This window comes from Cinclus cinclus, chromosome 8 (genome assembly GCF_963662255.1).
Source record: "Cinclus cinclus chromosome 8, bCinCin1.1, whole genome shotgun sequence".
Classification (NCBI taxonomy): domain Eukaryota; kingdom Metazoa; phylum Chordata; class Aves; order Passeriformes; family Cinclidae; genus Cinclus; species Cinclus cinclus.
In genome coordinates this window covers 28,562,640-28,579,425 of record NC_085053.1, presented here as the reverse complement: position 1 = coordinate 28,579,425, position 16,786 = coordinate 28,562,640, and the positions used below count along the sequence as shown (strand labels likewise).

Below are 16,786 nucleotides of genomic sequence, written 5' to 3'. Positions count from 1 at the left end.
TAGATCCAGTGGAAGCATAGTTTTCCCTTGTGAAATAAATGGCTTTGCTGATACAGTTGTTCTCCTACCCTTTATTTAAATCACATTTTTGTAAGCAGAAGAGTTCTTGATGAACATCCCAGGCTGCTGGAATCTCTCCTGATTCTATCCATGTTTAAATCCTCTGGGGCTGGAAGTGGCTCTATGGAAATGAGCTTTTCATCTCTCTTCAGAGAGGATAAATAGCACTGGAGAGTAAATGACAATAAGAAAGGAGTTATCACTCTGGAAACTGGAGATGTGATACCCTCTCCTTGCCCCCTGGACTCCAGGTGGTTCAGCTGAACCTTGATTACCAAAAAACAAGATAAAGGATATTCTCTGTGATCCCAGAGGGACAGAATGGATGTTTTTGTACTATTGGATTAACAAATCTGTAGCAAGGGGGTGTTTCTGCATGCCCAGCTCTCACAGGGTTTGTTTTGCAGGTGTGAGGATGCCCTGAGGAAGAACAAGAGCCTGATCGGGCCGGACCAGAAGGAATATCAGCGGGAGCTGGAGCGCAACTACCACCGGCTCAAGGAGGCTCTGCAGCCCCTGATCAACAGGAAGATCCCACAGCTCTACAAGGCAGTGCTGCCTGTCACGTGCCACAGGTGCATATTTGGGGTTCCTCTCGGGGCACAGGGTGTGAAACTGAGGGGTCTGAACTCCCCTGAGCTGTTTGTTTTCAATCCTGGCTCTCTTGGCCGTGCCCGTCCCTTTTGCCTTCTGTCCCTCCTGAGAGCACATTCCCTTCCCAGCAGCTGTGGTAGTTGGTGGTTGTAACATTCCTTTTGTTCCTCAGCTAGGACAGTTGGGTTTTTTATTTGTTTCCATCCTGCATCCCATTCTTTTTAGATGCAAAATCACCCTCATCATGGCAAAACTTCATTTCCAGTGAAACTGAGATCAGGTGTTCCAGGGAAGAAAAATTGTTGGTGTGTTCTATGCTGGAAGAGCAGGAAACTGGAGATTGGGTTTTATGTGAGAGAGGACATAAAAATCTCAGTGGGAATCACAGGATCACAGAAGGGTTTGGGTTAGAGAGATCCTAAACATCATCCAGTCCCACCCCTTCTGCCAGAGCAGGGTGCTCCAACCTGGAAAAATTCCAGGGATGGGGTGATCAAAACCTCCATGTGCAGGTCATGGATGAGCAGGGGGATTTTGGGTACAGCCATTTTCCAGCCAGGCTCTGGCTTCCAGAACAGGGACAGGAGTGGTTCCCAGCAGGAACCCTCCAGGGAATCTGGAGTTCCCTGGCAGCAGGGTAGGGCTGGATGTGCCTGGAGCTGAACTGAGAGCATTTCAGGCTGTGAGTGCTGCAGGAAGGTGCCCTGCTCTCCATGCCCAGCTTTGGGATGCTCTGTTACACTCAGCTTTGTGTTCCCAGCTGTTTCCTGGCAAATTTTCCTGGTTGGCATGGTGGGAATACCAGAGCTTCCCTCCCCACCCAGCCAGGAACCCTACAAATGCTTTTGGTGTGGTAGTTATTACCTAATCTTCCTGAGCAGGGAGCACAGTACAGGTATGGCATAAAATAACCTGAAAATCAGGGAATATCCTGAGTTGGGAGGATCCCACAAGTATCATCGAGTCCATCTTCAAGTATTCCTGCCAAATTCCACTTTAGGGATGTGTTTGAAAGATTTAATTAAGATTTCAGTTGTGCAGGTGGTTTGTGCTGCTTCTGTGTGTACACAGGAACTAAACTTTCTGTCAGTGTTCTGGGTGATCCCAGATACAAACCCAAACCCAGTTCCTTGGAAAAGCAATGAGTTTTAATGTCAGTGGACTTAATTTTTGTTGTAACCAGCTCTAGGAAATACTGGAAATCAATTCAGAGTCATTCATCTGGTGAGGCTTCTTATTTCACCATGGAAAATCTGAGTTCATCATTGTATTTTCTCTCCCTCAGAGACTCCTTCAGCAGGATGAGCCTTCGCAAAATGGAAATCTAAACGAGTTAAAAACCAAAATAAAACAAAAAAAAGCACTTAAAAATTTAAGGTTTTGAAAAGAAAAAGAGCCTTGTTGTCAGCGCTGGGAATCAAAGAAGTTTTATTGTGAAATAAAACTTGGACTTCATCCTGGACATCCCACACACCTCTTCCTCCATCAAAGTGTTCAGTGGCCAAAAAAATCATTCTGAATTGTCAAATGTAGACTTCTCAATGTTTGAAAAGAAAAAAAAAAACCCAAACCATCATGGCAGTGGTATCCAGAGTATTGGTGATGAGCTGTAAACTTACCTGTTTTTTAAGGCCTTTTTATGACTCAAAGGTACACTAAACGCATTTACCTTTATTTATAGCATTACCTAATGTTAAATTTATTTTACTTTTAGTTCCTATATTTAATTTATATTAGGACCATACGCAAATGCATTTTGGAAGTTTTTAATGTAGTGATGATGCTGATGGTTATTTTGATGGTACTATTAAATATGTGAATGTTTACACTTTAATCCCTGTGCATTGGACTTCAGGGCTCAGCATCCTTGGGGAAAAGGTTCAGAGCAAGGTAAGTCATGGTAACATTAATTAACCAGGTGCTGATTGTTTATTATCCCTGTTCTTTTGCTGCAAACAAAACAGAATTCCACCTGTAGCCAGCAGCAGATGGAGGCACAGCTTGGTACCTCTTCACCACCTTCAGTCCATCAGGGGAAGTTTCAGCTTCACTTGTGTGTGTTCATGGACATTTCCACCAGCTGGGAGGTCCCAGCATCTCCTCACCCCTTAGAATTAGCACTGTCCATGGAACTAAACTGATTTTGTGTCCATTTTTTAATCTAAAGGCTAATTTCACAGGGAAAAAGAACCTAAAATGGTACCACAGTTTAAAAGGGTACAAAGCATTCTCTGCATTGCTGTTTATGTGAAGAAAGATGTGTTTTACAGCAGCTATTTTGGGGTCTAACACAGCACTTTGAGGAAACATCAGATTTGGAGCTGAGTCCACAACTCCTAAATCTTGTCCTGTTTTCCTGCTCTGTGGTGAACTAAATCCCCTGGAAGAGGTGGTGTGTGATTAAACACATTTATTATCTCTCCATAAATACCTAAATATGAATTAAAATCCACTTATACACACAAAACCTGAATTTGATAAACATACTCTTTACATATATGTATGTGTATATATATATATATATATATATATATATATAAAATAGAAGGAAAAATGGATTTATACATGAAGTGCCTGCCTTTTGCAGCTACACTGAAGGTTTAGGGTGGGGAGGATCTTTTTTTTTTTTCCTTCCTGGTACTTATTTTAGGTTATTGGAGACTTCTCCCATGCTCTGTTATCCCAACAGTTCCACAGTGGTGGTGTTTTGTGTGCCAGGCTCTGAAAGGTTCCCTGGAACAGAATAATCCTGAATCAGTTTTGTGTCATGGGGTAGAACATGGGAACACCTACATGGATTTTCCTGCAGAAAGAAAACTCCCACCTTTTCATGGATATTCCAAGGGGTGTTGACAATGCCTTGGAAGTGCTGCAAGAGTCAGGGAATCTCAGAATGGAAAATATTAAGGAAGGAGGGAACAGCTTTGGAAGAGATTTACAGGAAGAGGCATTAAAAATATTTACAGAGTGCAAACAAATCCCAGGAGCCATGGAAGAATGAAACATTAATTTACAGCAGTCCTGCTCCAGGACAGGAGTTACAAGCAACAAGTTCAGGGGGTTGGCAAGTGGTGCTCGAGTGAATATCCCCAAAAAAATCCACCCCCAGTCCCTCTCCCTGTGCCAGAGGGGTTTTCATTCAGCATCTTCAGCTGAGGCTGTTTTCAGCTGCCACAAAGAATCTCCTCCCAAGCTGTACTGGGATGATGGAATGCAGCTGGGTCTTCCTTACATCCGATTTTGGTGTAAATACTGGTATTTTGGTACCTTGGAACATTCCTGATGCTGCAGTTGAATGAAAAAGTCTTGCGCCAAGTGTGGAAAAATAAACTTTCATTTGCAGGCTGAAATTCAGCAAAGCCTAAAAAACTGCATTCTGTAATAGGATTGGCCTGCCCTTGCAAGGTAAGATTACTGATATTTTTGTAATGTAGCTTTTTCTTGGTTTAGACTCTGAAATTATTTATTATTATGGTGCAGTGCTTTGGAAAAGGGAAACTGTATTTTGTCATTCCAGATTTTTTATGCTGCAAAATCAAGGCCTGCACAACAATCAGACGTCAAACTTAACATGGAAAATATACTAAAAGAGATTTGTCCTGACTTACCTCTGTGTTTATACAAAATTAAAACAAAAGATAGTAAAAATTAAGTATTGCAGAAATAACTAGGCAGAGGTTTTTAGGGGTTTTCCTGTAAATAAATTAATTTGTAGTAGAAAAAGTTTAAATATATCCAGGGCATACTGAGAGCCTGCAGTAACACTTGATGTCATTCCATCCATCCTGGGATAGACTGAAAAAAATCCCCTTTTTTTGAATCCTATTTTTGTGAAGATTTTAATTATCGGTTTGAAGGAGTCACCTTCGAGTCCCTGACTGACAACTGGGGATTTTTATCTCTAGTATTTAGTGCAAATGGTTTTGGTTTTGCAGTGTTTCCCCTTAACCTCCCAAATGTAGTCATAAAGTACCTTCAAATTAGGAGATGCTGTCCAAGAACCAGCTGAGAACCACAGCATGTATTCTAAAAGCACTTTGATTCTTTAAGATAACTTCCCAGCCTTTCTGTAAGTGTTCCCAAAGCCCTTTCCCTTTCTGCTTTCCCCTCTCCAAACACAACAGGCTGATCTGCTTGTCTCAGATGCGGATCATAACTTTTTATTTCATATGTACATTCTTAACAAAGCATCAAAGCCAAATGCTCTCTTTTCCCCCCACATTTCAAATTAACTTTACTTGGAACATCACCACTAATTCCCAACCACCCCAAACCAAGATGCAGATTTGAGGGCTTCACTCCTTAAAGTACAAAATTTTTTTAATTACACTACACTCTGCCTCCGGTTTGAAGGATTAATCACACCTATTTACACTTTGCTCATTAACACCTATGCAAATTAGACCAGTCAAACACTTGCATGAATTCAGTTCCCTCCAATGCTCTGGACAACATTCCCAGACCCTTTTCCTTGTGCTTCAAGTTGCAAGGAGCAGTAAAGAACTGGAGCAGGAGAATAAACCACGTCCATTACCCAAAGACTAAATATGAAGTGTTACTTCCCAAGTTACAAAAATACACAACTTCTGATGAAATTTGCTAGTTAATATACATTTACTCCAGGGTATGAATACAAATAACTTTTATTTAAAAAAAAATAAAAAGGGGAGAAAGAAAAGGCAAAAAAAAAAGCTAGTAATACAATTGGCATGTCTGAGACCTAGAGCTGCATTAAAACCACTACTGGGTGCTGTAGGCATCATTTAGAATCTATACAAACTGGTATTTCTAAAAGGTCAGAGCACTATTCTCCAGCAGAAACGTTATGGTGTGAGTAGAGTCCTATGTCATGTTTTGTTAATTCAAGTCGAGCCACTTGACACCAAAGCGGGGGGGAAAGACCAGAACGATGAAGAATCAGTAACTTCAAAAAACAAACAGCTGTTCCTTCCAGGTAGTTTGGATGCAAATCCCAAATATTTACAGTCCAGGTACAACATCACTCTACAATTTTCTTATAAAACAGTAGGTACGGAGTCGATGTCGATGACGATGTAGGAGAAAGAGAATTCAGAAAGTCCTTTTCTTCTGTGACCTTCACTTCAGAATCATCGAAGAGCAGCCACTTGCCCTCGTACTCCTTGAGGCTCTGGAGCACATAGAGAGCTTTGTTCTCCAGTCCATTGGCTCCCAGCCCCGGGGGCTCGCCCCGCTCCGTCGCGGGCTCGGCGCTGGGCTCGGCGCTGCGGGGCTCGGGAGCCACGCTGAGGAGCTTCTCGGGGTTGGGCTGTTTGCTGGCACACAGCTCACAGTCAGCCTTGCTCTTCTGCCCCCCGAGCAGTCCCACGGCCTCCACGTTCTTCTTGCTGAGCACCTTGCCTGGCGGCACGGCGCCGTTGAGCCTGAAGGAGACCTCTCCGTCATCGTAGTCCTCGGCCACGGCCCGCGCCTCCTCCTCGGTCAGCGGCTCCGGCTTGAGCGCGGCGTAGCCCGGCTCGGGCAGGAAGTTGCCCCTGTCCAGCTCCAGGCTCTGCAGGTCTGTGACCTTCACCGAGGCCGTGTAGTGGCCGCTGCTGATGGTGATGCCGCTGTGCATGACCACGGCGAAGAGCCCGTAGGTGTCGTTGGTGGGCCGGGTGCTCCACTCCTCCAGGGACAGCCTCAGGGGTGTCAGCAGTGGGGTGTTGATCTTGGACAGGCCCCCGTAGCAGTCAAACCTGGCAAGGGACACGCAGCTTACACCTGTGGCCACAGCGCCACCCAGGAAAAAAAAAACCGCTGCGGGTGGCCCAGAGGCGCATCCATAGCCTTTCTCCTCAAACATCGGGATGATGGGAACCCTGCTCCCCTGGCTCAGCACCAGCACCCCAAGCACCCCTGGTCAGGAAAGGCATTTTTATGACTAATGTTAAATCTTACAGCCCAAAAAACTGTAAATTTGAACGAGTTCAGAGATCCCCTTGTTCTAAAGTATCAGCTAAGGATAATTTTTAAATAGTGATGATAAAAGTTCAGCTGATTGATACCACTCCTGCTCCTCTCTCTGCACAAACACCCTCTTTTCTCTCTCACCCTCCTGTTCAAAAACAAACCAAAAACATCTTCAACAGCCAAGGCTGAAACAAGCAGAGCTGGGTTTGTTTTTTTCTCCTCCTGAAGGAGTCATTTACTAAATAAAGTATTACTTATTTTACTTTCAAGTAGCTTTAATATCACTCAGAGATCGTGACTAATTTTCCTCAACTCCCCTCAGTGAGCACTGTAGCTGTGCTAGTGGTGCTCACCTGGGATTCTTCACTAGCTGTCCTATGGTAATTCTAATTTTTCAAACAAATCTCTAGATAAATTTACTTTGGAAAAGCCTCTCGTATTCTGTAAATACTCAGTATTTTGTGCATAGCACACGAATTTACCAGGAGGGAAAAAGTCCTTCCATTATAAGGATCTTCTACAGAATTTGAAGAGAAAGTCAGTGTTGGGATTTCATTATTGTTCATCAGCCTCCTTGAATGATTCTGCTCTTGATGACTTAAACATTGCATCAGCCCAGATCAATTAACCCCTTTATTTAACAATAGATTGTGATGTCCTAATAAATTCCAGGGATGACTCAGTCTTACTCAGCTGTGAGGGTTTTGTAGGGAAAAATACTGGGGAGTACAGGCAAGCCCTGTAAAACTGAGGTTACCAAGAGCTCACTGCTCTTATCCTAGGAAAATCTAATTCTTAAATCCAAGGAAACTGCAGCCATGGCATAACTGCAGTAACTGATTATTGTTTTCCTGGATTCAATTTTGGTTCTGCTTCACTCCTGTTCCGAGCCATGAACCCTGAGACATAGAAGTAAACACAGTGACACACACACAGATCCTCAGTCACTCCAGTTCAGTGAAACCTCACTTCAGACCTCTCTTACCATAAACATTTCACTCCACCAAAAGCAACACAGAAGGGCATAGAATCAGAAATAACACAGATCTTCTGAAAATCCCTATTGCCAGCAGCCAGAAATAGAGATATTCAGAAGAGAGTCAAGAAACACAGAACTGCTGGCTGATAGCCTGGATTAGAAATCCAGTTCCACTCAAGCACACTGGGACAATCAAATTGACAGAAAACAGGAAAAAGCAGGCTCTACCTTTCTTCTCAATGACATCCAGCATCAGAAAGATTTGGAGAGGAGGAAATAAGAGAGGAAATCTTTTCCTATTAGCTTTTTGTTCTTCTGAATGATAAGAATCTGAAGACAGAAAAATTGCATGCCAAGTACTCTGCCTGCTCTGACTGATGCACTTCAAACACAGCAAACCTGATTTCTGCAGCCACATCTTTTGAGACCATAAATTAGTGACATTTTACCCACTGCACTGAATTTCACAAGACAAAAACCTGATTTTTCTCACAGATTGTTAAATTTCTGTAGTAGAAATGCTTAATTACATGTTACCAGTTAACAAATTCCTTCTGAACAGCTTCACAGCCTGCTCACACATGGCCTGGCATTTTTCCCCACACATAACACTTGCCAAAGAGAATTACTCCTCTCCAGGCAAGGAGATGTTCACACTGGCTGCTTTATTTTAAAACAAAGAACTTTGCAAAGCAGCATCTAGAAAAGATGAATAAAATCCCTATTAACTGCAAATATTTACAGTACCCTTCATTTCTCATTTATTTAAAACCCAGTCACCAGAGAACTCAGTAGAGCACAACTGAACAGATCAGATTCCCAAATTTTTGTGGGAGCTAAAAGTTGTCTGAATATTATAATCTTCAAAAATTTAAGTTTGAAGCCAGCAGAATTACTACTTATAGCAATGACAGGGTCTTGCCCAAGGTAAAACATCCAACCCCCCCCCCCAAAAAAAAAAAAAGTATCAAGAAACTCTTCTAAGGAGTTCATCATCACAGGTTTCTATGTCAGGTTTTCCACTTTGACTTCCTTAATATCTGACTGGTAGCCCTTGGCAGAAAATTTACGTAATGATTGAGAGGACACAGGAGGAAAACCACAAGAGACTGGATTCACTCTGACCTGGAAACTGGTCTGAGTGTTTTGGAGCAAGGACCTGAAGCTGGCCAGGACAGAAGAGGTGAGTGAGGCAGGAGAGGGTTTATTAACTGCAGGTCCTTCCTCATGGAAACAAGAAAATAGGAAATACAGGAGCAAAGGGAAGGCAATTTTCATGTTTCCTGCTCAACTGTGATGATTTTTAAGTGTGCAGCTGTAAATCAGTATATAAGCAAATATTGTGGAGATGAATGAAAAGACAGTGTTGTAGGTTATGACCCTGGACTTGTATGGAAAGACCTTGCAGGGACAAAGGAAATTTCCTTTCTGCTTTGTCAGAAACCTGGATATTCCTCTACAGTGCTGTAGGGATGGATTTTTGTTTCCTCTCATCCCAAAGAAAATCCCTAAATTCTTAAGTACTGATTAAAAAAAAAAAAAACAAACCACTCCCATAACCTCTTTCAAAACATAAGGGTTGCTACAATTATAATACCAAACTGATTACTCAGTAATTGAATATCAAAGATGCTGATACTATTGTGTTTTTCTTTTTTTTTTTTTGGTGTATTAGCTCTTTAAAGTGTTTGTCTGATGACTTTTTCCCCAAAAAATTTTAGTGTTCACATTCAGGTAGAGACCAAAGTATTTTTGAAGGAGTTTGTCAGTTTTAGGGTAATGAGTGATAGTTCTTTAAGGTACATATCTCCTGATTACTTTTTCTCCTCACTCACACTCATCTTTTTAGTACTCACATTTAGGCTGAGACAACCTTTGACCATAAAATGCAGAGTTTTTCTCATTACTTGTTCTGGTAAAGCAATTAAAGCTGCCTCTGAACTCAATTTATTTACTTAAAACTTAAATATCCCCTTAAATAAAGGGATATTTAAGGTAACTAAAATTTTAAAAAATACCAGATTGTTCTAAGAGTAGAGCAAAAAAAAATTTTGTTAAGGAATCTCCTAAAAGTAAATTTTTCTGCAGGTGATTTCTACCACTACCTGGAACAACACAAAACCTTTTATGGCATTGGGGGCACCATCCCAGCAATTTAATTCCAATCTGGAAACCTTCTGGAAAAATTCTAAAGCATTTCCAGCTCTTGGGCTAAGACTTCCCTTGCTGCAGGACCCTGTTTGGTAAGACAGGCAATGCATACTCACTCCAAGCCACTGGCAGCAAAGCACTTCAAGTGAATTGTGATCACTTCAGGCATTTTATCGAACAAAAGGCTGCGCTCGGCTTCCGTGTAGTGGTGGCAGTTCTCACAGAAATATTTGTCCTCTCCCACAATCCTCTCCACTGAGGCAAACTGGGAAATTGCCCATTTCAGTGTCTTCATTTCTGTTTTTGGCTCTGGAGAAACTAGAAAAGAGAATCGCTGCGTTCACGGATATGCCAATATTTACATCCCGCCAGAAAAGCAACAAAACAAAATATGTCAAGTTCAGACCACTCCAAACCTGCAACACTGCAAAGAACACTCGGTATGTGCAAAACATGTGATGTATTCCAGTCTTGGGAACATTTCAGGGAGGGATGAAAACATCACTTAATGGATATCATTACTCAAAACTAGGATTTTTCCAAAGCTTGGTTCAGATCACACAATTCTGTTGCCATGTCTGGAAATGGAGTTTATATGAGACCAGAATTTCACTTATTAAGACAAACCCCCAAAATAACCAGAAAGTTCCCTCTCACTTGCAATTTATCCTCCCCTGCCACCCTCACACTGCTGACAGGATCGCCTGCTGTCGGCAGCACTTCACACGGGAACATCTCTCCACACATTTTCCTTTGAATCCTTCAGCAAAACTGGGGAGCAAAAGAAGGAAAAGCTGCTCCAAATTAAGTCCATGGCAACTAAAATTAATTCCCTTAAAATTTTGAATTTCAAGACGTCTTTGCCACGCTTCCTTTTGAAAATAGCTAAAAACTGCATATAGATCAATAAAATTTGTGAAAGAGACCACATGACTAACACAAACATAATATGAATGTTATTAAGGTAACAACAATCAAAAATACTAAGGTTTTTTTTGGAGTAACTAAGAAAAAAAAAGCTGGATTTTTGTTTCTTTTATTTCTACGAAAAAATATAAGTATTTCTTATAAAGAGAAGAAAAAGCAAAATTTCTTAATAAGAAAAAAGAAGACTCAAATCAAAGGAAATACCTATTCATAAGCAGGAAAACAGGTGCCTAAGTGATGGATTGTGGGCAGTCCATGCTACGTGTTAAGATCTGGAACAATTTGAATATTATCTGGATCTGTCAACATTATCAGCACCATGTTTCCAAAGTCTAAAGTTAATCAGGATGGAAGATAACGACCTCTAATTTTAGCCAGCACAAACAGGAGCTGTGTTGCTAACTGCAGCACTGTCCCTTCCCCATGGCTGGCTGAGGCAGGAACACACCTCACAGCCCTTTTTTTGAGGGAATTACTTACTTTCAGAACTCTCTTCACTTTTAGCAAGTTCATCTTCTTGCACTGGGACACTGATGTCCTGAAAATCTTCCCTCCTTTCCGTGAAGCACTCGCACTCCAAGCACCTCGTCCTCAGCACTAACTGGCCCTGGAAGAGTTTCTCCACCAGCTCGAAGACAGCCAGCTCTGTACCTGGAGAGAACACATGGCACATCCCTGAGCAAGGTGCACTTCATTCCAGAGACCCTTCAGATCCTGGTTATTCTTGGAAAATCACTGTTACAGCCGTGGCCTTTTAGGGATCTCAGATAGTGATTAAAAAGCAAAACAAACTATGTGCAGTTTTCATGGCATCATCTGCTTGTAAGTAAATAAGGACACTCTGTCTCTTGGGCCTCAAACTTTAATTTCTATTCTAAGATTGGGTTCTTGTTTTGTACTTGAAGTGTGACAGCATCACATTCTGGAATATTTGGTTGTCATCAATGCTCTCACTCCTTAGCAAGGACTGTTGACCTCCTGAAGGAGCACCACACTGTGGGTTTGCCTGGTTTCTATTTATTCTCAATCCTTTCCTCCTTCCAAAATGTTTTGGCCCATTTTGGCCGAATCTGCAGAAGAAATGCACAAGACTCTTCAGTCCTTCAATTTTTTATAAAAAAATTGGTGGGTGGAAAGTTCCAAATTAGCAAGTACTGGATTCATACCGAAGCCCTTCCCTCAACATGAATCTTGTTTCATTGACATAAACAAAATCCAGACCTGCCAGCCAATTAGCATTTCTAATTGATATCTATTATATCTAAATAGATTAGATCTTTAATACATCCTGAGTCCTTCCTGGTTCTTGGGAAGGTTGGGAATATGGACAGATTACGGAACTGGAAGGGAAAAGGAAGATATTGTTTGTAAAACCACTGCTAGTGAGGTTTGGTTCTGTTTGCTCCTGCTAGAAATATCCCTTTACATCTTGAATCCACTTGCTCTTGCTATGGATGACAAAAATTAGTGGTAAATACAAACCTGGTAATATTCTGCCTTTTTTACACATATTGTACAACAATTACAGAATGTTAGAGAAATGCCTCAAGATCTAAGCTAAACAGGTCAAATTTTAAAAGGAAAAAAATTACGAACACACATAAAAATAAATTCTCTTTCCTAAAAATCATCTTCAATTCCTGAAAAATCTAATTTTTGCTCTGCAGGCTGTGCAGTCTGATGCTGACTTCCCACGCATTGTACTTTCTTAATCCTACTAATTTTAAGCCCATCCACTTGTGCACCAACCTTCCTTTTTTGGTTCTTTTTCAGTTCCTTTTCCATGATGGCCTTCCACGGGAGACGCTGGTTCATGATATTCTTCTTTACTGTCACCATTTTCACACTTGACAGCTGACTCTTCAAACTCACAGTCATATTCTTTCCCCGGGTCTTTGGATCCCAAGTTTGTAGTTAACTTTCCTAGACTGTAAAACTTGGACAGAATACTGGGCTGTTTGCAGGAAGATTTTAACCAGTTTAACCTAAGGCGCGACTTTTTCTGCGTGGGCTTGGCGCTCTCGTTCTCCCCTGAACACTTGGCAATGGCATCCGTTTGGTTTTCCATCTTTTCTCCCGTGGCTTTCCTCTTGGACCTGGTTTGTCTTTGATTTTCTTCTGCTGCAATTTGCTCTTTCGATACTTTGGATTTTTTCTTGGCGTTGCCGCCCTCGGCGTCGCTTTTCCTTTTCCCGTTTCCCTTGAGCAGCTTCTCCTTGGCCGCGTCTCCGCCGTGGTTGCCCAGGGTGGGATCCTCCTCCTCAGCAGGGCTGACAGATCCATTGCTCTCAGAGTTTTGTTTGGGTTTTTCCTCCAGTTTAGCTGCAGGCTCTTCCACAGGCAGTTTGTTCAGCTCTTCCTTCTTCAGCAACTGGCAGGTTTCCTGGATGTTCCCCAGGATGCACTGCAGGACCTCCTGGGCGTCATGCTGCAGGTACCCTTCGTACATGGGGTTCAGCTCTCTGTGCAAAGAAAGGAGCAAAAAATGAGGGTTTGGTGTCCTTTGCTAACTGGGGAATGTGATTCGAGACTGAAATCAGGGATCTAGAAGTCATGGAGGATCTTCTCCACACACAGAGAGGAGTCCTCTCTGACACAGAGCTGGGGGAAGGTTCAGCATTAAGGATTTACACACACCCAGCAGTGGAGCTCCTCAGCTCCAAGGGGATCCTTCCCATCCCTGGGAGTGTCCATGGCCAGGCTGGACAGGGCTTGGAGCAACCTGGGATAATGGGAAGTGTCCCTGCCCATGGCAGGGGGGTGGAACTGGATGAGCTTTAAGGTCCCTTCCAACCCAAACCACTCTGTAATTCAGTAACACTTCTTACCTAAGCACTGTTTTAAACCCCTTCGGCATTACATTCTTACAAAATTCAAATTTATTTTCAAATTTCCACCACCATGGTGCCAACAAAAAGCACAAAAATCTTCCTTCCTATCAGGCCACTCCAAATTTAAGGCCATCTACCTTCCACCAGCCTCTAAAGTCAGACAATGTAATGGCCTGGAAATGTCAGGACAGAATTCTGTCAGCATTTAAGGGGATTGGTACCTGAGGGTGTTCAGCAGCCTCCGGGGCTGAGTGGCCAATTCATCCGTGTATTTCTCTGGGTTTAGCAGAAAACTGGCTTGAAGCTGCTCGACTGAAAGGATCAAGGAGTGCAAACTGCAGATGAGTTCATAACTTGCCAAGGGATCTTCTTTACAGCTTCCCTGCAACAACAATGTAAAAGGAATAAAAACACTTGCAGCAGTCACACTGGTCATAAATTAACATTTTTCTCTCCTCTCCTCCCTTGGTTTTCTGCATTTGGCTGAATTATTTGTCTCCTATGGGAGGCAGCTGGGTTTCAGGCACTATTTTGTTTCTTTCCAAGTAGGAAACAAACATAAAACCCCAATTAGCCATTAGTTTAAAATCCCAAACCATCCTTGCCCAAACTCCCATTTCCATCAGCTCCAGGTACTGTATTGTAATTATCTTTGTGCCAGAAGCATGGTCAGGTATCTTCCTGAAATTTCTTCTTGTTAGATTTTAAAACTTGTGCTAGAGTTCAAAATAACTCCCATACATCTTCACCTGAAGTAACAGTGTAGAAAACAATGCCAAAAAGCTTCTTAAAAACAGAAATCAGTTAAATTTTCACTAAATTCAGGACAGCCTTGCTTGCAAGGTTACAAACAAAGAACACAGGAGGATTTGTTACCTTTTCTGCCTTTTGCTCTCCTTCATCCTTTGAAGATTCTCTCTTCTTTGAAATAATGTTATATAAATGTTTTACTCCAGTTTTAAAACCAGGACAAAAATATAACACCTGAAAGCAACAGTTGAATACATGAGAATAACTGGAGTAAGAACTTATTCCACACACAGATGCACATTTATAATCCACACAGCCCTGCATGTCCCCCAGGAACACAAAGATCCAGGATTTTTCACAGCAGGGAGGAGCCCTGAGTATGAAAACTGAAGAATTTCTCTATCAGGACAACCACAGGGCACACATCTCGTGCAGCAGCATCTTTACTTCCCTGCTGTAATGAGATGCTCCTTATAGTGCACCCAGAATAAACTGATCTCACCCATTTGTGCTGAACCAAAATGTCCCTTTTGGAGCCCCCCTGGACATGGCCTCACCTGCAGGACGCTGTTCAGGTAGCAGGTGTTGCCCAGGTTGTTCAAGCCCACAAAAGGCAACATGTTGTCTTTTTTCTCACAGCTGACAAGGGAGGGGGGCTGTGCTGCAGGAACCACCTGGTCACTGGGAAACAGAGAAGTGGAGTAAGAAACACTTTGGGAAAAACCACTCCTACATCTCTCCCCACCTCAGAGAATTCAGCTCTGAGAAATGCAGATCAAAATCGTGCCACAGTGTGTCTGAATTCACTCTGACTCCTCACCTCTAACTCCTCAGCAACCCACCCAAAGCCACACAGGAAGAAAACCTGCTCTAAGTTCCAACACATCAAATAGCAGGAGAGTGATTTAATGGATCAAAAATTTAATATTTAAATACTTTCGCACGTGCTTTGTTCATTCATAAGGCAGAAAAATTGTGCCTAGAACGTATTTTTACATTGTCCCCTGCTCCAGTTGCATCACTTCATTTCTGGATGCAAAGCAAGAGCATAACAGGAAAAAAAAAAAAAAAAAAAAAAAAAAAAAAAGCCTGACACACTATACACTGATTATCATTATTATTAATCACTGATAGAAGTGATTAATACACTGTCATGACAAAACAGAGCCAAATTTTAAAGTCTCCACCTATTTCTAATCGAACACAATTTTCTTTTTCCCACTTCAGTCCCCTCACCAGCAATGAAATGAGTTGCTAGATTTGCTCAGGGCCTGAAAAGCCCCAGTGAATGACAATAGTTAAAGATTCTACATATTTTCACTAGAGCTCACCTTGATAGAAAATTAAATTTTAATATAAATAGTTCAGTGACACAATAACTACTTATATTAGGTTGAAGCAAAGCAACTTTTTCAACTGATCAGAGAGTCTGTGCCAGCTAAACACCCCCAAGGGGGCAAAACTGTTTTCTTAAAAAGAGTTATTAGAAGTTGGTTACAGCGATTAATTAGGTTTTAAAAGCTAGCTTCCGCAAGCGATCCCAAAGTTCGTACCAACAAAACATCCCCGGTGGGGCAAAGCTGCTTCCTTAAAACAGAAATTGGTTATAGCAATTAGTTTGTTCAGTTTGATGGAGCTGCCTCGACTGTTAATTTAACGTAAGCGCGCGCTAATTGAACTGAAGAGCACGTTAATTTAATTTAGCGCGTGCCGCAGCACGTTATTTATGCGAGAACACGAAACCGAAAGGAGCGGAGGATGGAGGAGCACGAGACCGACTCAACACCGCCACAAGAACTTCTCCCGCGCGGCACTCACATCTCGGCGCCTCGGAACTCCGCGCCCTTCGGCTCATTTTCCTGCGCCTCGATGAAATCCAGCACTCGCTTCGCCTCCTTCTTCTGAAAGAGCTTCAGCGACAGCCTGTTCTTCTTGGAGGGGCTGGCCCTGGCGCTGTCGCCGGGCAGGACGCCGGGCATGGTTCCTGCGGGGCGCGGCCGGGGCGCTCACACCTGGCGCGCACACACACACACACGCGCACACCAGGCGCCATTTACTCCCCGAGGGGGCCGAGCGCGGCCCCGCCGCCCCCCGCCCCGGGCTCGGGCCGCCCCCCCGCGCCCCCCGCATGTTCCCCGCGGCCGGCGGGGCCCGAGGCCGCGGTGCGGCCGCTCCCCTCACTCACCGCTACATGCCGGCCCCGCTCCCGCTCGCCGTTGCCATGGAGACCGCGGGGACACCGTCAGCGAACTTGGCGCGTTTTTTTCCGCGCGCCGACGAGGACCCCCCCCGCCCCGCGCGCGCCCCGCCTCGCGCCGCAACCCTCCCGCCCCGCCGCCGGCCGCCCAGCGAGAATGCCGGAAAACCGAGCGCGCCGCCGCGGGAGGCCGGCGGTCGAAAGCCATACAGAGCGGCGGTGGGGCGTCTACAGGGAGCCGGCGGACACACGGGCGGCGGATGGGAGCCGGCGCAACTCCTCCGTCGGCCCAGCAAGGCCGCCGCCGCATCAGGCGGCGCGGCGGGCAGCCCGCTGAGGGTCCTGCCTGGGCGCGCGCGGGCGCTG

The 16,786-nt window shown here is 43.6% G+C and overlaps 2 protein-coding genes across 9 annotated transcripts in view; one reads left to right on the top strand and one right to left on the bottom strand.

Annotated features, from left to right (window-relative positions):
* Positions 1-2,247, top strand: part of DOCK7 (dedicator of cytokinesis 7) — a 91,481-nt gene extending 89,234 nt beyond the window's left edge. For all 8 annotated transcript variants that reach the window (XM_062497797.1, XM_062497800.1, XM_062497795.1 and 5 more), the window contains 2 exons: positions 468-635; positions 1,940-2,247. In XM_062497797.1, coding sequence (XP_062353781.1) covers positions 468-635; positions 1,940-1,982 — 211 coding nt within the window. In that variant the 3' untranslated portion in view covers positions 1,983-2,247. The remainder of the gene's footprint in view (positions 1-467; positions 636-1,939) is intronic.
* A 2,588-nt stretch (positions 2,248-4,835) lies between these two features.
* USP1 (ubiquitin specific peptidase 1) lies at positions 4,836-16,214 on the bottom strand. Its single transcript, XM_062497249.1, has 8 exons — positions 16,042-16,214; positions 14,781-14,904; positions 14,350-14,457; positions 13,695-13,855; positions 12,392-13,104; positions 11,123-11,293; positions 9,832-10,033; positions 4,836-6,371 (listed from the first exon to the last, which is right to left on the bottom strand). Exons 1-8 carry the CDS (start codon positions 16,200-16,202, stop codon positions 5,654-5,656), a joined length of 2,358 nt encoding a protein of 785 aa, XP_062353233.1. The 5' UTR covers positions 16,203-16,214; the 3' UTR covers positions 4,836-5,653.
* Between the last annotated feature and the right edge of the window lie 572 nt (positions 16,215-16,786).

Excerpts from the sequence above, each read along its gene's own strand:
- USP1 (XM_062497249.1), bottom strand. The coding sequence starts at position 16,202 with ATGCCCGGCGTCCTGCCCGGCGACAGCGCCAGGGCCAGCCCCTCCAAG. Across the intron at positions 14,905-16,041 it reads GAGTTCCGAGGCGCCGAGAT|TGACCAGGTGGTTCCTGCAG; the intron begins GTGAGTGCCGCG and ends TCTGTTTCCCAG. Across the intron at positions 11,294-12,391 it reads AAAAGAACCAAAAAAGGAAG|GTACAGAGCTGGCTGTCTTC; the intron begins GTTGGTGCACAA and ends TGTTCTCTCCAG.